The 22,930-nt window shown below is 46.4% G+C and overlaps 1 protein-coding gene across 2 annotated transcripts in view; it reads left to right on the forward strand.

The window, feature by feature from the left end:
• CACNG7 (calcium voltage-gated channel auxiliary subunit gamma 7) overlaps nucleotides 1-20,201 on the forward strand; it is a 37,395-nt gene extending 17,194 nt beyond the window's left edge. For both annotated transcript variants that reach the window (XM_083411659.1, XM_083411660.1), the window contains 4 exons: nucleotides 560-664; nucleotides 9,922-10,062; nucleotides 14,559-14,704; nucleotides 19,658-20,201. In XM_083411659.1, coding sequence (XP_083267785.1) covers nucleotides 560-664; nucleotides 9,922-10,062; nucleotides 14,559-14,704; nucleotides 19,658-19,915 — 650 coding nt within the window. In that variant the 3' untranslated portion in view covers nucleotides 19,916-20,201. The remainder of the gene's footprint in view (nucleotides 1-559; nucleotides 665-9,921; nucleotides 10,063-14,558; nucleotides 14,705-19,657) is intronic.
• Nucleotides 20,202-22,930: the final 2,729 nt, after the last annotated feature.

Below are 22,930 nucleotides of genomic sequence, written 5' to 3' on the forward strand. Positions count from 1 at the left end.
AAGCTTCAGGTGCCTTGGAGGTAGCCACAATGGCAAGTTGTGTGTGCCAGCCGCACGTTCCCTAAGCTAGTCAGCTGCCCTCTTGTGTGGTAGAAGATAACTTTCCCAACTTGAAGCAAGAGTCAACAGCTCAGGAGGTTTCTATGGATGGAATATTGGGGAGGGGAGCAGATCTTGACCACCTCAGGCAGCAAAATGTCCTGGGGCGGCCTTGCTTCCTAGCCCCTGCTTTGCTGCCCACTCAAATAAAACCTGCAGTGTGGCAGCACTGGCATGCATCAAGTCAGCAAAGCTTCAGCTCCAGGGTATAGGAATGGCCATAGGGGATTGCCACTGCCTCCTGCTCCTCACAACATCTACCATCCGAGGCACCTGCCTCACTCTGCCTAATAGTAGGGCTGGCCCTGCTGGTCCTCTCACTTGGCCAGACCTACCTCAGTGACATATAGTCCTTCCCACCCCTTGGACCTGTATGAGGTTCCCACCTGATCTAACCTTTGGCCCCTTCCCAGAAGCTTTTGACACCATGAATGTGATGTGTTTTTTTCTTCTTCTGCAGGTCAGAAAAAGGGCAGCTGTGTTGCTTCCGAGTACTTCCTAGAGCCCAGGCCTGACCCTGACCCTGAAGGCCCCCTTGTAACGGAGAACACAGAAAACATACTTAGTAAGTCGATACGCTTCTGTTTGTTGGGCATGGCGAAAAATAAAGCTAAGAGGGGCTCGAACTCAGTCACATCTACACATTTAAAGCATATTTATACCATTGCAACATTCATGGCTTCCCCCAAAGAACTGTAGTTTCTACTACAGAGCTATAATTCCCAGCACCCTTAGCAAACTATAGTTCCCAGGATTCCTTCGGGGAAGCCATGTGCTTTAAATGTATGGTGTGGCTATGACCCTAGACGTGATGTTAACCCCACTTGTAGCAATAGGATGAATGGCTTGCTTCAACTAAATAACAGGCATGAAGGCCCTGCTCCAGACCAGGGTCCCAGCTGGGGGGGAAATGGTTAAATTCCCAGGGCCGGCCCACCCATGAACCAAGGTGGGGTGACCGCCTTGGGGAGAAGGGAGAGTGAATGCCTACCCCTCGTCTTTGGCCTTTATTTGTTTCTTCCCATCCCACCCACCACATCTGCGACCCCCCCATGCACATTTCACAGATTTACAGCGGTTCTCAACCTGTGGGTCCCCAGGTGTTGTTGGACTACAACTCCCATCATCCCTGACCACTGGTCATGCTGGCTAGGCATGATGGGAGTTGTAGTCCAACAACATCTGGGGACCCACAGGTTGGGAAACACTGGATTAAAATGAGCTGTTTGTTTGGCCACCTCCACCTCCACCTCCACCCACACTTGGTAGGCACCCTTCACCTGACTTTATCTTGTATACAGGGGTTGCCATCATGGTGCCTGAGGGTGCTCACAGAGGCCTCCTCTGGTGGCAACAGATTCCCCTCCCCTTGCTGAGATTAGATGGGCATGAAGCATTCAGTTATAACCAACAGGATAGGTAGTGGCATGTTCTTTGTTGCTCTGTGTGTGTTGCCCACAAGAGTTTCTCGGACTTGCACATGGGCCCATGGACTCCAAAAGGTTGGTGCTCCCTGCTGTTCAGCTTGCCCTTGGCTGGCTTAAAAGCCAAGAGGGTGGTTGTCCTTTTTGAACAAAACAAGCACACGTAATGGCCCGGCCCAATGTGTCAGCAGCAGTTCAAAATACCCCTCGGCAGCCGCAGTTTGCGCTCATGTTCAGGCATTTGCCTACATGCACTGCAGAGAGGCTATGCGCCCACCCACCTGCTCAGAGATTTAACTTCTAGCGACATGGAGCAGGATTTGAGCCCTTGAAGAATGACAGGGCCAGCCACTCACGCCAGCGAAAGGTTAACAAGCCGTTCAACTCCAACTCTCCAAAGCGTATGGATTTATATCCCACTGCTCTCTGAGGAAGGATTAGGGCTCCTTGAGGAGCTCAGTCCCTGGGAATTCCAATACAAACTGAACTGATCCACACTTGCCAGACTAAGGTGAGCATCAGACTGTTGCTATCCGCTGGATTTCACCCTCATCCAAATGGTGGTACAGCTCTTGCCTAAAAAATGTATCTCAATCCATTTTAAAGTGCGTGGCTTTGACAAGAGAATACATCTATGACTGCCTGTTTTGACAGAAAATAAATTTAGAAATGTGTATTTGGGGGGCAAAGTCCATTTAGGAATGCTATTTTGACGCAACAAAGCTGGTAGCAATGCTTCCTGATCTCACAGGGGAGCCCACTCGCAGGGTATGAGCGCAACAACAGTTTTCCCTGCTTGCAATTCGTGGCAACTGGTATTCAGAGGCAAACTGCCCCAGACAGTGGAGGCAGAATGTAGCCATAATGCCTAGAAGCCGTTGTTAGTAGTCAATTTTTGTCTAATCCTCTTTTAAAGCCAGCCACACTGATGGCCATCACTGCATCTTGTGCAAGTGAATCTATTATTATTATTATTATTATTATTATTATTATTATTATTACCTGAACTCCAGTCTAAGGTGCAGGCTGGATGTATCTGTAGCTATTGGGGCGCCCCCTGGTGGCCCGTTACAATGACTAGTTTTTTAAATGCTGTGGAAGGGCACGTAACACAAGCTCTTCTCACACCCCAGTTCTACTCTTTCTTGACTTGCAGGTGAGACTTGGCAGTTTCAGCAGAACTGCCTTCCAAAGGGAGAATTAGCTGCCCACTCCTATGGGAGCCTGCAGAAGGACTACCATGGCTCTTCCCCACAAAAGCTGGCTGGCACTGCCGCAGCTTTCTTCCCTCAAACATCCAACATGCTGTGGACGTTTACCATATTTTTCGCTCTATAAGATGCACCAGACCATAAGACGCACCTTGTTTTTGGAGGAGGAAAACAAGAAAAAATATATATTCTGAATCTCAGAAGCCAGAACAACAAGAGGGATCGCTGTGCAGTGAAAGCAGCAATCCCTCTTGCTGTTCTGGCTTCTGGGATAGCTGCACAGCCTGCATTCGCTCCATAAGATGCGCACACATTTCCCCTTACTTTTTAGGAGGGAAAAAGTGAGTCTTATAGAGCAAAAAATACGGTAACTTGGTTTTAAGAGTGAGGACCGAAGGGCACCTTTGTAGCGGAAATCCACTTATCTGTTGTTTAAAAACAACAATAAATTAATTAGATTTTTGACCTACCCTTTACCATAAGATCCCAGGCCTAGTTACAACAAGGAAATATCCCCGTGGTTCCCAAACTACCTGCCCTCACTTGAAAATTGCAGTCTTGGCAGCCCACCTCATGGTTTTTCTACCTGCTGTGGCAATTCTAATGTGCTAGAAGCGATACGATTCTTTAATTGTATTTTTATTGCGTCATTTATTTCTTACATTGCATTGTATTATAATCGGAAGTCTGTGATTTGAATTCTGTATGAACCTGAATAAAGCTGGTGGTCCATGGACCACAGTTTTTGGAAATACCCACTTATTCAACAAGTAGAGCAGTTTGGACGTTGGTTACCTGCAGCTTGGACAACCAAGCCAGAGACAGCCCAAATTGCTCAAGTTTGGTGTAGTTCACCATGCAACAAAACACATAAACAGTGGTACCTCGGGTTAAGAACTTAATTCGTTCTGGAAGTCTGTTCTTAACCTGAAACTGTTCTTAACCTGAAGCACCACTTTAGCTAATGGGGCCTCCCGCTGCTGCCGCGCTGCCGCTGCACGATTTCTCTTCTCATCCTGAAGCAAAGTTCTTAACCCGAGGTACTAATTCTGGGTTAACGGAGTCTGTAACCTGAAGCATATGTAACCTGAAGCGTATGTAACCCGAGGTACCACTGTATTTGCTAACTGCTTGGGACTGTCTGTGTGGCACCTGGCATTTCAGGTGGGCTTGACACAATGCTTCTCCACCTAGGTCAAACTTTGCCAGTCTAGTGCCCGCCACATGTTTTGGAGTACAACTCCCATAAGCCCCAGCCACCACAGCTTGGGGGCTGATGGGAATTGTAGTCCAAAACATCTGAAGAGCACAGTGTTGATGAAGACTGTCTTAGGTCTTTGAGGCATAAATGGCATGGGGGGGGGGCCTAGAGGGAGCAGCACTCTCCCTGGTCACGTAACCCTCCATCCCACAGCCACTGCAGGACCCTTATGGCTACTTAAAGGAAAGGCACTTTCCCCAGACAGAATAGCGCTTTTTCTTTATTTCCAGCAGAGAGCGAGAGTGAGAGAGCAGTTCCCTGTGGGCTCACGTCTGTCCAATGGTGACAGAACTGGGGTAGGGAAGATTTTTAGCTCCCTCTAAATCAATAGGAGCTAAGCCGACCAGGTGAATAAACCAGGCAGGGCTCCTGAGCGTTTAACAGTTGTGTAAAAGAGGAAATTTCCACAGGTGGATCTTGGCACGCCAGTTCCACCTGCTGAAATACCCTTTTCTGTACAACGGTCACATTCACAGTACTAGGGATTGAGGAACCTGCCAACTCGGTTTCTCTCCACGTCTTGTTTCTCCAGTCTTCAGTTCTTTTCTCCAAATTACTGCATCAGTTTGCAATGTATGCTTTCAAAGTCTCCATGAAAATTTGTCTGCATTTTAGTGCAAATTTCTCCCTATAGACACATTCCTGTATGCAATTTTGCATTATTTAAAGTAGTTTCCCCCAATATAATGCATGTTATATGCTAATATATACATTTTAATGCACATTTCCCCCAAATATACACATTTTTGTACACATTATTTGGCTGGAGAACTGCACCACAAAATTTGGGAGATGCGTGAATTTTGAAGGATTCTCGGTTCATATATTTTTCTGGAAAGTGCAAATTGGGGAGGTTCACATTGAAATCCTAAGCAAACCTTCTATTTTGGCCACCCTGTACTGGGAACTGAGAAAAGATGGCTATGATGGGAGCATTAGCAGAAAATATGCCATTGTTTCTCTTTTAGAAATTTCTCACATGTGGCACAGAGCTCTCTCTCTCTCTCTCTCTCTCTCTCTCTCTCTCTTGCACACACACACACACCAAATTTGCCCCTTGTGTACCTGCCCCCATTTTCATTTTGGGGGTGGGTGGGTGGGTGGGTGTCACTACTGCTTTAAGCTGAGGAGAGGAGCAGAAGCTACCACCACAGCTCTGCCCTGAAAATATTTATTTGGCCTTGACAACTGTGCTGTGTGCCTTGGCTATGAAGAGCCAACATAGGCAATAAAGCTAGCAAACTGACTGCTAAGGCTAACAAGCAGGGCCTTTGCGGTGGGAGCTGAAGAGGCCAGGTTACCTGAAAAGAAAACCCTACTTCTAACAATAGCTTGGCTTCAAGGTTGCCAACATTTCAGCCAGTCCCAGTGCTCTGAAGAAGTGAACTGACATGCAGCAGGCATTAGCAGAGGAGCTACCATTGATCTCCATGCTATGAAAAGCCTCACCTGCTGTTCTCTTGCAAAATCAATCTACTTTCAAAAGGCACAAGAGCACAGCTTGCTTTTCTGGTCAGTTGACAACAATTCTATTCTGATTATGACATAATTTCTCAAGTTTCCCTCCCGGAGTACCAAATTTATTTCATGCAGTTACTAAACACTTAATCTTGAAAACAGAACTGAGATAATTGTGTGTGTGTGTTTGATTCGGAGAGAGAGAGAATATCATTGCCCCCTGCTGGACAAAAGAAGGAATAGTTAGGTTCTTATAATCTCAACTGGAAAAATATTTTGAATTTCCAGAGCAGCAGCAAGAAGATTTCTGCAGCTCGTCATTAATGGTGATGTCACACAAGCAATATTCCAATTCCAGGCTGCAGCCAAATTCACCATCGCCATACCTCAGCCTTCCCTTCTATGCTTTAACACCTGGCAATCTAAACTGCATGGGATGATATAATCATTGTGCGCTAAGTTTTATTGCCGTTGCCAAGTGAAAGATAATGAGGTGGAACGGGGACAGCATCAGGCTTTATATTTATTTGAACAATTTATTTCCTAAGGTGGCATGCAAGAAACATTAAGCTAAGTTTTAAAGAAACCACGGCAAACAGCAGCAACTTAAACAAAGCGTTCAGGATCCTTCCCAGTTTGTGGTAAAATGGTGGCAACAGAGAGTTCCACTGGAGGAGGTCCATGGTGGCTGGTCCATAAGGGTGAACAGGCACTGCCCCACCAACCTCAGTTTGCCCTCAGCCAGGCCCTATCCTACCTACCTGCCTTTTTACAGACAACCAGTCCAGCGGGCAGCTCTGTCTGTCATTCGCTCTGGCGCCACCTACTGTTGGACTCCCTGTCTCCCACCCTACCAGTAGCAATGGGTTCCAGTCACCACTGGAAGCTCTGAGATGGTATTTGCCGGAGTCCCTCTCTTTTCTTCCTACTGGGCAGTTGATGACTGATGACCCAGTGAATAGGCAGCTGGAGCAAACTCTGGAGTGATCTTCACCTTACCCCGTCTCTCTCTTCTGGAATCATATAGCATGTTTCCTCTTCCTAGATCAGGAATAGGCAATATGGTGCCCTTCAAATGCTGTGGGCTCTTAATTTTGATCAGCTCAGGCCAGTATAGCTCATAACCGGGGATTATGGGAACTGTAGTCCAAAAAATCTGGAGAACATAACGTTGGCTACCCTAGCCCTTAGGAGGGCTATTTTTTAGTTGCATCTGCCTTAATGCTAACTGGGTGAACACAGATTAGTTAAAGGTGGGAAGGAGATTGCAGAATGCATCATACTACTTCAGCTGCATGGGGGATCACACTTTTCAATGCTCTCCTGCTTTTTATTATTATTTAAAAACCTCTCTGTGAGTAGAAAAAAAACAGAGTCTGGATAAGTCTGGAATTTTTCTAGCATATGTATATGTCAGGGAGGGACTGGGCAGATGAAGAGGAATGGTGGAGACAGCCTGCACAGGAGCCTTCCAGAGAGGAGGAAGGGGCCGATAGTATAGAACTAGAAGAGTGGTTCGACACAGGTCACAACCCAGAAGAAGGAGGAAGAAGTTGGGAAATAATGAAAGATGAGGAGCAGGAACCAGGTAGCATGAACACGCAGACCCTGAGCAGTGGCTGGCTGACACACACTGTTTCTGGAGAGTACCCCAGAACCCGTTCTGTCCTCCCAAACCAGGCGTTCATTGAGAATGGCAGAGAAGAGGGCTCAGAGGTGGGTGGCACTTAATAGCTGCCGTAGGAGGGAGGAGGAGTCTGATGAATAGGGAAGTACAGAGAAGGGGAGGTGGAGCTTCACTCGAGGCAACGCCGGATAATGAACGGTGTGGATGGAATTTTGTCCTGGTAATTCTAATAATAAAAAAGAACTGGAAAGTTCGCTTTTTCTCTGTCTCTCTGCTTTACTGGGCAAGCAGCCAGTAGCCACCAGCAGCACCCTGACAGTATATAGTTTTCTACTTGCAGGGAGTATTTACACGGAGAACTATCTCCTCCCCACAGTCCACTCTACCACCTTTGGCATTTGACACTCTGCCACGATCCATTCCTTTGGAGATGTAGAGGGGACCTAGAAAAAGGTGGAAGAATCATCGAATTGTAGACTGGGAAGGGGCCCTGACAGTCATCTAGTCCAACCTCCCAGGAAATGCAGGAATCTTTTACCCAACATGGGGCCCAAACCCACAACGCTGGTATTAAGAGTTTCCTGCTCTACAACTGAGCTGTGAGGAAGGGTGTTGCATTTTCAATTCTCCCCTAGCAGAAGAAATCTTCCAACATGCACAAACCAACACAGCGGGAGCAGGCTAGGCCAGAACCTCCCTAATTATAGTTGTGGTTGTTTCTTTAACTTACAGGGAGGGCTTTACAAATGAAGAAACCGAGGGAGTATTCAAAAATGTGATGCATTCAGCTGAAGTCTGAAATGCTACTGCACATTTACCACCTCAGAATTCAACCACCTCAGATATGCGGCATGTGAAGACTAGGCCTCAGTTCCAGCCAAGAGAGGTGTCTTATTGTTTAGTAGTGAACCTTGTCGTTCCAGAAATGGCTAGTAGTAAGCTGCTGTTCCACAGAGTGGAGGACAATCAACTCTGCACATATTCAGTGGCACTCTTAATTTTTTTAATAACTTGACATTGTCCAAAAAGGGTGGAGCCCTTAGCTGGAGTTCTGAGCCATCAAGGTTAGATGCTTTGGTGTTCAGGGTTGCCAAATACAAATGGGGTTCATGCCCTTTTAACAGAAGCAGGAATCACCTTATCAGGAATCGCAGTTGACACGCAGTTTAAAGAGACTTTTAGAAAGGCAACTTTTGGGTAATTGAATCTCATGCTCTGGAAAATTCAATTTTTGTGTGTGAAAAAGTATAAAGTCAAATTTGTGGGTTTGGGAAGAGGGCCTGACAAATAGGATAGACTAAGGTCGACCTAAGATCATACTGAAAAATGAAAAGAACACTTTGGATCGGTTCCAGAATGTATTGGTGCAAGCATTTATCCGATGGACTGTGTTGTTTTGTCGTGTGGACCATCTGCATGCAAATAAGAATTCACCTGTATGTGGAAATGTTCCATGTGCTTGGGAAACAACTGAGATACAAGGGATTTAGTTTTATCACCCATGCACATTTGTACATCAAATAGGTGTGTGTGTGTCTAAAGATAAGGGCTTTTGAATATAAGGGCAAAGAGATGTTTTGATATGTGGTGGACATGCATCTAGTGTAGCACTTGTAAGCTTTGTTGTTGTTGTTGTTTAGTTGTTTAGTCGTGTCTGACTCTTCGTGACCCCATGGACCAGAGCACGCCAGGCACTCCTGTCTTCCACTGCCTCCTGCAGTTTGGTCAAACTCCTGCTGGTAGCTTCGAGAACACTATCCAACCATCTCGTCCTCTATTGTCCCCTTCTCCTTGTGCCCTCCATGTATTCACTGGACCATTATTATGGTGCATGTATTACGATTTACATACTTTTGTATGCTTCAATTCAGGCATCTTCAACCTTTGCAGATCCAGGACCCACTTTACTGAATGTCATAGCAGATGTTTACCTCTGCTCCTGCCTCAGTTCTTTTAATTCTGGGAAGCCACATCTATGGTCCTATAGGAAGAGATGGCAGGTGGCATAGCAGTATGAATTTTTTTGCTCTACCTACTGATCTGAAATAAAATGCCCCTTTAAAGTCAATTTTGGATGTGCACACACCATACATTTAAAGCACAATGCCCCCCTCAAAAAAATAATCCTAGGAATGGCAGTTTACCCCTCACAGAACTCCAATTTCCAGCACCCTTAACAAACAGTTGCCATGCTCTAGTACGGTGTGTCTGTAGCCTTTGTACATGTTCAGGGGTACTTTGCACTGTTGCCTCAGGCAGCAAAATGTCTTGAGCCAGCTCTGCCTCAAACATTTCAGTCCCACATGTTATCATCTGCTCCCCTCCTTCTACTCCCCGCTTCCTTTTAATCAAAGCTCAATTCTGAAATTACTTTGGAAATTTTACTAAATTTGTTTGCCTCATTCAGATGTGAGTTATTTTATGTGTGAAGTATTCATCTGTGATGTCTGTAAGATCAAATTCTAGAAACAGGGCTACGTTAGGAATCTCAATTTAAATAAATAGAGTTTGCAGGGAACCAGGCATGATTTTGCATCCAACTCACTGAAACCTGATGTGTGTACTGTGGGGTCATTTCTAAAAGAAAGAGTGCCAGTTTAAGCCCATCGAGAAGCCCCAGCCTTTTTACTCCTAAAGGAATGCATGCTGCCTGTGGTTACTCAGGAGGTAGGAGGAATATATCTGTGCGTGCTCAGGGGGCTCTCCAAGGAAAACAACTGCTTCACATGTCAGAAATCTGAGCATTCAAACCTGGTTCTAAGACTGCGCTTTGGTGAAGAGGATCGGCTCAAATTTAACTTAGAAAATCTGACTCTTCTCTTTTTCTCTTTCTCTTGGCAGAGACCATCCGCACAGCCACCCCTTTCCCTATGGTCAGCCTCTTTCTCGTCTTCACAGCATTTGTCATTAGCAACATCGGACATATCCGCCCCCAGAGGACCATCCTGGCTTTCGTTTCAGGAATCTTCTTCATCCTCTCTGGTGAGGTGTGGGGGAACATTCATCAGAGGGCAATTTATTCCTGGATTCTGTGTGCTAACCATGACATTTGGGATAGCTAAATCAATCCTGTGTGGTGGAGTGGAGCAGGTATAGGTCATGGCAACGGGGACTATAACCCTTGTAGTGGGGCAGTGGCTTCTGTTAAGAATGGGCAAGCCACAGAGGAGCCTTTCACAACCTTGTTCCATGGGGGTTCTCAACACAGGTGATGGCCCAAGCACAGGGGAGGCCCATAGTCCTAGTCCGATAGGAAGGAAAAGCACAGGCAAGCATCAGCACCTTGGAGAAAGGTCAAGGTGTGGATTTCAGGACCATGGTCAGCGATCATGCAGCTGAGCCAGACTGTATACATTACTGAGTCAATGCCCTGAAGCACCTAATAAATAGTTCTTCATAGCCTGGCTTAGCTATTTATTGACTAGCGGCTACACCATATGAATGTTTCATTTGGCCAGTATGGCCAAAGTTTTTATCCTGCAGCCATTGGCTTCTTCTTCTGGGCCTTGGGCTTTCAAGCTGTGGGGATCTCTTCACGGGGATCTTCCAATCCTCTGAAATCTGTGGTCCAGCCTTTGGTGTCTGGTGGCAGAGGTGACTCCTCAGGATTCAGGTGAGGAGAGGTAGGCTGTAGCGACTGTAGCTCTACATGAAATTGTGGAGGACTGTGTCTCTGAAGATTCCTAGTCTAGGGCTATTTTGGACCACAAGTCCCATCACTTACCAGCTGACATGGCCTGCTATAGAGTTTAGAATGAGCACTTGCCTTCTGCCAAGGCAAACCATTGGTCCACCTAGCTCAGGGCCAGGGAGTCTGTGGTCCTCCAGATATTGTTGGACACCCAGCATTGCCAATTAATAGAGATGATGGGAGATGTAGCCCAACACCACCTGGAGGGTCACAGTTTCCCCACCCCTGATCTCACTGGCAGCGGTTACCTAGGATTTCAGACAAGCATCATTCCCAGCCTCACCTGGAGATGCTGGGGATTGAATTTGGCACTTTCTGCTTGAAAAGCAGGTGCTCTGCCTCTGAGCTATCACTCTTCCCTCCATGACAGCTTCAGCAACGCTCTCTTCAAACACCCTGAAGAAGCACCAAATAGAAAGGAGTGGGAATATGCCTTCCCTGTTACACCCTTTCTCTGCCCTCCCCCCCACCAACACTTACATTTCAGAAGCCAGGGGCCATTATTTTTTCTACACCCCAAATCCAAAGTCCAGCAGTCTCATGCCCCCCCCCCCACTCCCAGAGTCATATTCATAGTTTTCTTATTATTCCAAGACTCCCTGGCATTCTTTCCATCCATCTTGGTAAAAGCAGAACTGAAAAATTACAGGGTTATTACTATTAATCACCTTCTAAACCATCATTTCAAGGCAACTTGCATATAAAATAAAAAAGTTAAAAAAAATAAAAATAAAGGGCAAATGCATTTAAAACAAGGCTAAACCCCTAACTTGAAGACACTTGTTATAAAGACTCATTAATCCAGCTAGATGTTTAGATACTGGATGCTGGCTTGTACAAATGTGAAGTTTCTCTGTGTCCAGCTTTTCTCCTCCGATGCTTTTGTCTGAGAATTGCTAAAGCACCTACTGTATGTTTTCAAGAGAGGAGGACAGGGAAAAAAACCCAGAATTGCCTCTGGCTTCACCTCCCATTAGCTTCCCTGCCCACCAGCTCCAGCAGTAAGCAGCCATCACTTCAGAAGGCAGGTGAGCTGGCGTTACTGCTAAGGCCGGGGGGGAGGGCGACGACTCCCTGGCCAGTGTGGGAGAAGGAGATGAAGCGGAGGAATGGCAGCAAAGCAGGGAGCAAAGAGCTGCATCCTGCCGCATCCACCCTCCGCTTCTGTCACGCTCCAACTCAAGCATGACAGAAGTGCCAGAACACAACCGAAGCACAAAACGGCCTTTAGATTTACGACAAAAGCCCAGTTTTGTCCACTTCTGCCTCCTCCCTCAGACTATTTTGCTGCCATTGCACCCCCAGAGCAGGAGGAGGGGAAAGAAGAGGGAAGTGGGCAGGGAAACCTTAGGCCCACATCCATACTGGGGTCCGGGGGGGGGGGAGGACCAGAGGAGGAGGAACAAATGGTGCTGCCTGCCTGTGCATATTTATTAAAACATTAATACAATAAGTAGCAGCAAATACAGGTAGTAATAAAGCAGTGGGGCATAGTAGATAACCAGCATGATGTAGAGGTTAGAGTGCTGGACCTGGGAGGCCAGGGTTCAAATCTCCACTCAGCCACAAAGCTCACAAACCTCTCAGCTTAACCTACCTCTCAGGGTTGTTGTGAGGATAAAGTGGTGGGAGGAAGAACCATGCAAGCCACCTTGAACTCCTTGGAAGTAAAGGTGGGGCATAAATGTAATAATGAAATACAGGGCTGGTACATCCCATTCCGTAGGGACGCGGGTGGCGCTGTGGGTTAAACCACAGAGCCTAGGGCTTGCCAATCAGAAGGTCAGTGGTTCGAGTCCCCGCAATGGGGTGAGCTCCCGTTGCCCGGCCCCTGCTCCTGCCAACCTAGCAGTTCAAAAGCATGTCAAAGTGCAAGTAGATAAATAGGTACCGCTCTGGCGGGAAGGTAAACGGCATTTCCGTGCGCTGCTCTGGTTTGCCAGAAGCAGCTTAGTCATGCTGGCCACATGACCCGGAAGCTGTACACCTTGGCCAATAAAGCGAGATGAGCGCCACAACCCCAGAGTCGGTCACGACTGGACCTAATGGTCAGGGGTCCCTTTACCTTTACCTTTACCTTTACATCCCATTTCACCACGAGATGAAATGGGAAGCGCTGCTTTCCCCTGCCCCTGCCACCTCCACCTACCTTCTGCTGTCCTGCACCCAGCTGCATCCGAAGCAGCACTGCCATCGGCACTGATTTTGGGCAAGGGCACACTACTTTTGGGTGAGATTTCACTCCAAATCACATGAGATCTTGTGCGCTCCTCAAGTCGTCCCCCCCCCCCCGATTTCAGGCAAGATCTTGTCCCAAATGGACATGATCTTGCCCCAAATTGGCACCAATGGCACTAGCGCTTCTCCATCGCTGGTGCAGGCAGTGGGGCAGATGGGGCACCCATGGGCGTGTCACCTGTGGGATTTCTGCCTCCTGAAGCAATGGCTTTACCCCGCATAATGGCTGGGCCAGTTCTGAGAAAATATATAATAAAATAGTAACCCCCCCCAAAAAAAACATTCCAAAGCCTTGCAGAGCCTAATCAGTTCCACTTAGAGAATAAGTGTGTTTAATCTGTCATTTGGAGGGGTGGAGGACAGAGGGGTTATGGGGGCCAAGGCAGTGGGGCCAGGCAAGGGAGGCTGAACAACAATGTTATAGTTCTAATTGCATGGCAAGAGAAGAACGGATCGTGGAAGGCCATTATGTCCAGGTTGGCCTTCTTCTGTTCAGATGATATTAAGAGTTGGTGAAGAGCAATGGCTGCAAGGCAACCCCAGAAGTAAATCTGTGAGCAGCTGAAAAGGGCAGCACTGGGCCCTTAATGGGAAACAGAAGAAGAGCGGCACATAGGCCTGCCTGTGATGCTGTAGCACAAGCACAGTACGGCACCGTGCTGCACTACTGAGCCAGCTGCATTTTAACACTCTATCTCTTTGTCACATGCTGCTACGACCAAGAAATGCAATGCAGGGTGAAGCTATGCAGCCGAAGGGGTGCAATTATGTAGATAGGAGCAGGCTTGATTTATAGTAGCTCTCGCTGCCTTCTATATGATATAATTAATAGACAGAAATGTGGGCATGCTGTTAACCACCACCACCCAACGCATATAGTCTGAAAGGAACCCATAAAGGGGTGATGTGTGTGTCTGTGTGCGTGTGTTTGCAAGCACTGCGGCTGGTTGCAGTGGCATCTCTGCTCTGACTAAATGTGGAGAGTGAGGTAGGTTTGTGGTGCAACATAAGAACTGAGGGAGGTACCTTATACTGAGTTTGATCATTGGTCTATGTAGCTCAATACTGTCTACACCAGGGGTCAGCAACCTTTTTCAGCCATGGGCCAGTCCACCGTCCCTCAGACCATGTGGTGGGCTGGACGATATTTTGGGCAAAAAAATGAACAAATTCCTATGCCCCACAAATAACCCAGAGATGCATTTTAAACAAAAGCACACATTCTACTCATGTAAAAACACGCTGATTCCCGGACCGCCCGCGGGCCGGATTGAGAAGGCGATTGGGCCACATCCGGCCCCCGGACTTTAGGTTGCCCACCCCTGGTCTACACTGACTGGCTGATGCTTTCTTCCTGGGTCTGAAACTGAAAATGCTTAGCCCTACCTAGATATGTCAGGGATTAGAACTGGGACCTTCTGCACTTGTGAAGAAGGGGCTCTACTACTGGAGCTGTGGCTCCTCCCCACAAGTGAGGCCTTGATGAACAGCTGAAAATAACAGCCTCTTCCTTCCTTCCCACCCCTCTCCCTCTGTGCTCTTTCTGCAGGGCTCTCTCTGGTGGTGGGCTTGGTTCTCTACATCTCCAGCATCAATGACGAAGTGATGAACCGCCCCAGTGGCTCAGAGCAGTACTTCCAATACCGCTACGGATGGTCCTTTGCCTTTGCTGCTTCTTCCTTCTTGCTCAAAGAGGTACACTTCCCAGCATTTATTTATCGATTACATTTCCATCCAAGCAGCTCAAGGTGGTGGACATGGTCCCCCCCAGCCCTACGAATCTTCACAACAACCCTGTGGCGTAGGTTAGGCTGAGAATTTGTGTGTGGCTGGACCAAGGTCACCCAGTGAGATTCATGGCTAAGCGGGGATTCAACCCTGGTCTCCCACGTCAAAGTCCGGCACTCTAACTGTTACACAACACTAGCTCCCACACTGTACTTGCACATGTGCACGCGCAAACACACACACACACACGTTCTCCTGACTCCCAATCTTGAATCACAGATTTAAATTTTGGCCAAGGGGTAAAGCAGGTTTTCCTTTGCTGGCCTTGCAGGGCTTCTAAGGCCAGAAGGCAGAAAGGGTGTCCATTGTACTATTGCCAGTCCATGTTCCTCGTTAGGAGTCTAACATGTGGGACCATCACAGCTCCTTCCTCCTAAGGAGATTGCTCCTGTTTAGGGTTCTTGCCTGTCAAACCACCTAAGCGGGACAGCCCAGTCTTCCACTCCCTCAAGTTTAAAGTTGTTTTTATACTGGATCAGATTGTTACTATTAATGTTTGCTGTTTTATTATTACAGTGGTGCCTCGCAAGACGAAATTAATTCGTTCTGCGAGTTTTTTCGTCTTGTGAATTTTTTCGTCTTGCGAAGCACCAATGTGTATTGACGGTTTCCCATAGGAATGCATTGGCGGTTTCAAAAAAAAGGTGCAAGACGTTTTCGTCTTGCGAAGCAAGCCCATAGGGAAATTCATCTTGCGAAGCAACTCAGAAAACGAAAAACTCTTTCGTCTTGCAAGTTTTTCGTCTTCTGAGGCATTCGTCTTGCGAGGTACCACTGTATTATTATTCTATGTGTTGGAAGCCACCCAGAGTGGTTGGGGCAATCTAGCCAGATGGGCAGGATATTTATTATTATTATTATTATTATTATTATTATTATTATTATTATTATTATTTCTGTTTCTTCCACTACCTCTCAACTGCCACCAATATACTTTTATTTTATTTTAACTTCTGCAAACTTTGGAGTTTCCCCAAGCATGATGACCCCCACCCCCCATTTTGGCTGGAGGTTGGTTTCAGGGGACAATTTCAGTTTCGACCTTTGCTACAACTTGATTAGGGATTATTAACAGGGAATTAGAGTACTGCATTACTCCTATAAAATATTCCCTCCCAGCTAGGGACGGGCAAACGTATCAGTTTTGGTTTCTCTTTCTCAATTTCTCAATGGTTTCAGTTTTCCAGATCAATATGCAATTATTTTTTTAAATTTTTATTTTTAAAAGTCCTCATTTTAGCACACATTTCTCAGATATACACATGAGCAAGTAGTTCCCCTTAATATAATGCATCTTTGTGTGTTTATTTCAGAATTATATGCACATTTATGCACACTTTCCCCTCAAACGTACACATTTTTGCATATAGCTGAAGTTTGCACCACCAAATTCAGAGAGGTGTTAATTTTTGAAGGCTACCTGTCCACATGCTGTTTGGGGGAAGTGCAGGTTAGGTAGGTTCCCATCAAAATATGAACTGATCAAAAATTCTCCCCTCTATTCAGCACAGTCTCTCAACCTGCAGTAAGGATACCGCAGTGAGCTACACTACAACAGCTACACTGTTGATTACTAGTCTCTCACGCCAGTGGCGTAGCGTGGGGGGTGCAGGGGGGGCCGGCCGCACCGGGCACAACATCTGGGGGGGGTGCACTCGCACTCGCAGCTCTCTGCCCCTACCTGGCTCACTCACTCTCTCTCACTGCAGTGCTGGCTGTGCGAATCCGATCCGAGCCGCCGGGTCACCGCCCACTGTGGAGGGGAGGGTGCCAGGCGTGTGGTGCGGAGAGAGAGCGAGGGACTATCTGGGGGAGGGACAGTGCAGCGGGGGGGGGGGCAAATTACTTGCCTTGCCCCGGGTTAGGGGGCGCAAATTACTTGCCTTGCCCTGGGTGCTGACAACCCACGCTACGCCACTGTCTCACGCCAACCTGAAACACGCGACTAAAAACTAAGGATAACATTGCAGATGTTGCAAGCTACTGCCCCATGTTTGGTCAAACCCCAGGCTGCGGTAAGGTTCTACCTCTGGACAACATCTCTCGACAGCACTGTAGGACTGTTGCAAACCACTTAGAGGTTAAAATGTCCCCTGGCCTCCAGCTTTCTGTGTGAATGATACTTCATGGCTGCATTATAGCCAAGCCTTTCCTAAACAGATATTATATTAGCTCCCAAAACATGAAGGGTTTTAGAGGGTAAGAAAATCCTTGAATCCTAGATTGGCACATCTCCCTGACAGGACAGACTCTCTTTTAACAGGATAGATTCGCTTTTAGTCATACCCAGAGGAGGCCCACTGGCATGGCTAACTTAAGTTCTACTTAAAATTAATGGACCCATCTGGATACAACCCAAATCTCCTTGTCTATGGCAAGAATTAAGGAAGGGGCTCTGCAAGATATTTTTTTAAAAAAACCTCAAGTCTACCTTTTCCAGCTGGCAATGTGAACCACATTTGCTTTGGAATTTATATTAGCAAAAAATATATATTGAAATGTTTCACACTGAATAAGAATTGCATTAAAAAGAACAGGAGCTCTTTCGTCTCTTTGCTGCTACCTTTTGGAGTTTTGCTGTGTGGTGGGTGGACACAATGGTGCCCAATTCCAGTTTGCATTAACATTATCCACTTATACCTATGGGCAGCTCTTACTTTCACTCTTCTCTGAGGACATTTAAAAATAAACTCAGTATGAACCAGGAAATTACCTGTCCAGACAAAAATGATGTCCTTTTTATCTCTTTGTGCCTCTTTCTCCGTCATCTCTTGGTGCATTTCTCTCCAGCAAGGAAGGAAACAGAGCAGAGGGTGGTTCTTGCCTTCTGTCACACCTGCCCGAGCAGCAGAGTTTTGAAGCTTCCCTAGTTGTTTCAGCCACATTTCCCTCTTCCCTTGCTCCTTTCAGCCAGCCAGAACATTCCACACGCACACACCCAACACACACACACACACCTTCAGTTTTTCCTGCCAACTGATTCAGTATTCTGAAATAAATAAAATAAATTTTTTATTTATTAATATGCCATCAATTTGATTTGAATTAATTTTATAATGAAATGATTTTAGAATGTTGTATTATGCTTCGGCTGGGGAGGGCGGGATATAAATAAAAAATTATTATTAATTTATTATTATTCTGAAGCCACTGGAGGGGGGAGGGATTCCCCTTAAGTTCTGTTTGTTTGTTTGTTTGTTTGTTTGTTTGTTTTCTGTACTTCTACAAATACTGGGCTTTCAAGCATGCTAATACTTCTTATTATATTATACTTCTTATTGTGCATGGGTGATTCTGTTTTGTCCTCATAAAGACTGGCACTCATCCCCCCCCCCAAAAAAAAACATTGCTAAGAGAAGAAATGTTGGTGCCTAAGCTAGCCCTGACTCTCACAGTAATTCAGCAGCAGCATAAGACACAGGGCCAAACTGGACATGACTATGGCTGGGGGAGATATTTGATTCAGTTTGCATTTAAATGTGACTCCACCTAAATTGCGCTTTCAGAAACAGGGAGCGCACCGAAACACAGCCATCCAAAATTCACGCGATTCGGAATTTTGCAGTACACTTCTCCATCCGAATAATTTGTACAGGAATGCATTTACTAGGGTAAAGTGTGCATAAAAATGCATATTTTGGTGCAAATAACACACAAAAAAGCATTAGATTAGAAAAATTGCTTTGCCAAAACATGTAAATTAGGAGAAAGCCACACTAAAATGTGAATCAGTTTTCATGAGGACTCTTTCTTTCTTGCTTAAATGCAAATTGATGAGGAAAAGTGATGAGAAAATAGAATAAAAGAGAAGATAAAACAGTGAATAAAACCAACCAGGATAGATAAATGAAACCCTCTTATATGAAGGCAGAATATTTCTATGTTTCAGTTGCTGAGAAGTAGCAACAGGGGATAGATATCACCCTCCTCACCTGCTTGTGAGTTTCCTAGTGGCATCTCCTTGGCAGCTGTTGAAAACTTGATCTGATAATATAAGGCAGTTCTTAAAGCTTAATTGGTGGGGTGGGGGACAGGATATTCCAGTGCTGAATTCACAAGCACGCATCCTCCAGGTTTGAAGAAGGCTTTGGCAAAGTGCCTCTAGCAGGCCTCCTTCTAGGCTAGTGTGGCCCCCCAACTGGTGCCTGATAATTGCCACTTTAATTTCCCATATTGCTCCCTATCTCTGAGGCACTGTGAAAATTAAAATGGTGGCCATTTGATGCCGAACACAGGGGTTGGGAGTTGAAGGATCTTCAATACACATTGAACAGAAATCATGAAGGAAGTTCTTGGTATGTTTGGCATGAGTCAAACATCTATGGACTAGGATGATCATGCCCACTTGCAAAAAGCTGAGTATCATCACAGTGACCAACAGAATGCTTTACGGCCGTAAGTCTACACAAGCTTCAGTGTTACTTGTACACGTGCGCATTCCAGAGCATGACTCCTCATGCCCTGAAGGCATCCTTGAGTGGGATGAAACTGGATGCAGGGAGCCACAGGTGAGCTACAACGAGCCACATGAGTTACAGACACATACACACACATTTATTTGTTTATTACACTATGCCCAACTTTTCATCCAAGGAAGGCAAGGTGGCCTGCATGGTTCTCCCTCTTCCCATATTATCTTCACAGCCTTGTGGTGGTAGGTTAGGCTGAGAGACTGTGGTTGCCCCAAGTCCACCCAACAGGCTTCCCTGCGAGGATTTGCGCCCTGGCCTCCCAATACCTAGCCAATCCCTGTAACTGCTACACCACAACATACTGGCACCATAACTTGTGAGACCATATGGTTGCATCTAAAGGGTATGTCTCGTTCTTGATCTTTCCCTCTGTAACGGCTCTTTGCAGGGCGCAGGGGTGATGTCTGTCTACCTCTTCACCAAGCGCTACGCTGAGGAGGAAATGTACCGCCCTCACCCAGCCTTCTACCGGCCACGCCTGAGCGACTGCTCCGACTACTCCGGCCAGTTCTTGCACCCCGAAGTGTGGCACCGTGGACGTAGCCCCTCTGACATCTCCAGCGACGTTTCCATCCAGATGACTCAGAACTACCCACCAGCCATCAAGTACCCTGAACATATGCACATATCCACCTCACCTTGCTAGACGCACCAGAGAACGAGCTGGACAAGGAAGCCAGCTTTCGCTTGCAGACTATATCGTTCTACCCCAACCTGCCTAGGAGACTCCCCTACCAGTGTGGGTTGTCTTCCCCTCTCTAAAGACTCTTTACCACCTACTCTGCTAGAAATGTCCTCTCTCTCTCTCTCTCTCTCTCTCTCTCTCTCTCTGGTGGGGACTATTCAACCAACATTTGAGATTGCCAGTGCCCCCCTCACCACCCCTTCCGCCCTCTTGGAAACTGTCCTTATTTCCTTGCTTCCCTGGGAAACTTCCAATTTGAAAAGCCCACCCCTCAAAACTCAAGTCACGCACATGCCCCGTTCATTCTCCACAGAGCAGCGGAAAGAAGGGATCTATCTCCCAGTTCAGTTCTGCTGCCTCAGAATACGTCTCCTTTCACTCAGGTGGTTGGAAACCTTAGTGGGAAATGACTCGTGAAGCATGTTCCCCTCAACCTTCTCCCTGAAGAGGTTTCGACAGCAAGCAGGTTCAAAACCATCTGCATTTTTCAGATCTTGTGAGAGGAAGATGCCCAGAAGCCATTTTCTCCCATCAATCCAATTCCTGAAAGGAGAGGGCTCATTGCCAACATCTCCCTCTGTCAAAACAACAACGAAAAACAAAACTAGCTTGACAAGAAGTAATTGCTTTACCATTGTCATCATTCTCTAGTTTCCTGACTATAAACGACATTTCCTTGACATTTTTACCTCCATCCTTCAAAGGCCCTAATTATTCAGGCTTATCCACCTGACAACACCCATCCTTCCATCCCAGCTTCTTAGGTGATGACAGGAAATACATTAGACTGCCGTCTTGGTTCAACCAAAAATGACCAGGTAAAATGTAGTGCTATGTTTTCCATTCCCCTTTTCATCGTGCCGGTTTGTGACATAGCTCTACAAATACTGCTATGTTTATTTGTCTCAAAACAACTAGCCCTGAGAGAAATACTCTATTCAGCTTATTTCTACCAATATCTCAATCTCAATCAACCAAATTATAGCATGAAACTGTTCCCTTGCCGTTCTTCTGTGCCCCAAATGTCCTCCTCCCTCCCCAACACGCACACACAAACCTGCTCCCTCTGTGCCTCATTCTTGCCTTCTAGGTTTTTACAGGAAATGACTAATCGTCATTTTTGTATGCCCACAAATGACCAGCTTGGGCACCAATCCCGTAGGTTTCATTATTCTCTCAGGCACTTCCCCTTGGAACCCAACAGCAAAGTGCTGCACCACCATTTGGGCTTGGCTAAAATAAGGCCTTTTCCTGTCAGGAAATGTGCACGCCCCCACTCCCGTTTCTGTTCTTATTGTTGAAGAAAATAGTCTGACATCTGAATTTTCTTCCAAGATCTCGTACCATTTGCTCTCTTCCTGGCTCCACCTCCTGGCTCTTCCACCACCTTTATTTTTGTCAGCGTTTTAGAGGAGAACCCAATGTATTATCTGAAAAGACCTTTTTTTTACAAAATGGCGCCCCTACAAATGAGACAACTAAAACACAATTATGGAGGGGTGAGGAAATAACTGTGTCTTCCAGCCAACAATGCCTCAAATATTCCCACCCCATCATTCAGTTGTCCATCAGCAAGGGGCCACGGCCATGTCATCGTGGTGCAAATGGAAACTCTTAAGAACTCCAGAAGACTCTTTTTTAAGCATGTTCCCTTTAGTCATGATGATGCCACCTGGGGTTTATGAGGCTAAAGACTCAAGGGGAAAGGAAGAGAGAAAGAGAGAGAGGGAGGGAGGGAGAGAGAGGGAGAGAGAGAGAGAATTTATTATCCAGCTGTCAATCATCTACCACACTAGGGAGTAAAGTTTGAACCCCTGTTTCCTTTCCTTTCCTATATTTCTCACCCTTGGTTTTCCTTTGTTTTGACTTAACAGCTTATATTTTCTACATCAGTTTCTTCTCGTCTTACTTTTATTTTTGTTTCGTTTGCGCAACAGTTCCCCCCCCCCCCATTTCCTCACTCACTCGTGTGTGAGGTTTTTTCTCCCTTTCTGTACCCCTCTTAATTTTTTTCCTTTCACAACATTTCACCTTCTTGGGCTTTCTGAATTATTATTTTTGGATTGCTAAACACACACACTCATTTCCTAAGGACTCAGTGTGCATAATTCTCTGGTTTTCCTTCCTTGCCTCTGCTTCTTCCTTTCCCCCGCCCATCTCATTTAATTCCTCTTAACATTTCATGCATTCCCCAAACCCCCCTTTCATTTTGAAACTGTCCCTTTCCTTCCCAGTTCCTCTCTCTATAATACTCCGCTGCGCCTTTGCAACTCCAGCTCCTGCATACGGATACTCTGTGGTTCAACCAAGGAGGGAACATGGTGCAGGAAAAAGGAAGGCTGACATGAATTTTGAGTAGAAGAGGGATGCTGACAGAACACACACAAAAATGGTGGGAGTGGGGGAGGGGAGGGAGCTGCTGAAGAGGGAAACCTGAAGGGAAGGAGTATGGAAATGGGGAGGGAAATAAAAAAAGGGGGGGGAACGCATGTGGTGGAAAAATTGTAAGAGGAAAATGGCAATGAAAAAAGGGATATTACCGGATGTAAGATTGAATAGAAAGAGAAGGCTTGAGGGGAAAATCTTGCGGTGTTTCTGGCTGCTCACCTCAAACTATTTCCGCTCTCCCTGTAAAATTTAATCCTGCTTTAAACCCCCCCCCCCCCCAGTTTCGCTTCAGCGACAGGAAAAGGCTGTTGCTCAGTGTGGTAAATGAGCCTACTTTTCAGGCAGAAGACCACAGTATCAGTCTATGGGTGTAGCCAATGGGAGGCGGGGGGTAGCTGCCCCCCATCAAGTAAAACAATAGAAGTACTTAAATGACCGATCACATTGGTCCTGCCCCCCCAAGAAAAGTCCTGCCCCCCCCCCAAAAAAATGCTGGCTATGCCCATGTATCAGTCCTTTGTAGGACTGGAAGTCTTCCTGCCTGAAATCCTGTTGCCCGTTGATGCAGGGCATCGGTCTTCAAGCGGT

This window comes from Podarcis tiliguerta, assembly GCF_965153285.1.
Source record: "Podarcis tiliguerta genome assembly, chromosome: 13".
NCBI classification, from domain to species: Eukaryota; Metazoa; Chordata; class Lepidosauria; order Squamata; family Lacertidae; genus Podarcis; species Podarcis tiliguerta.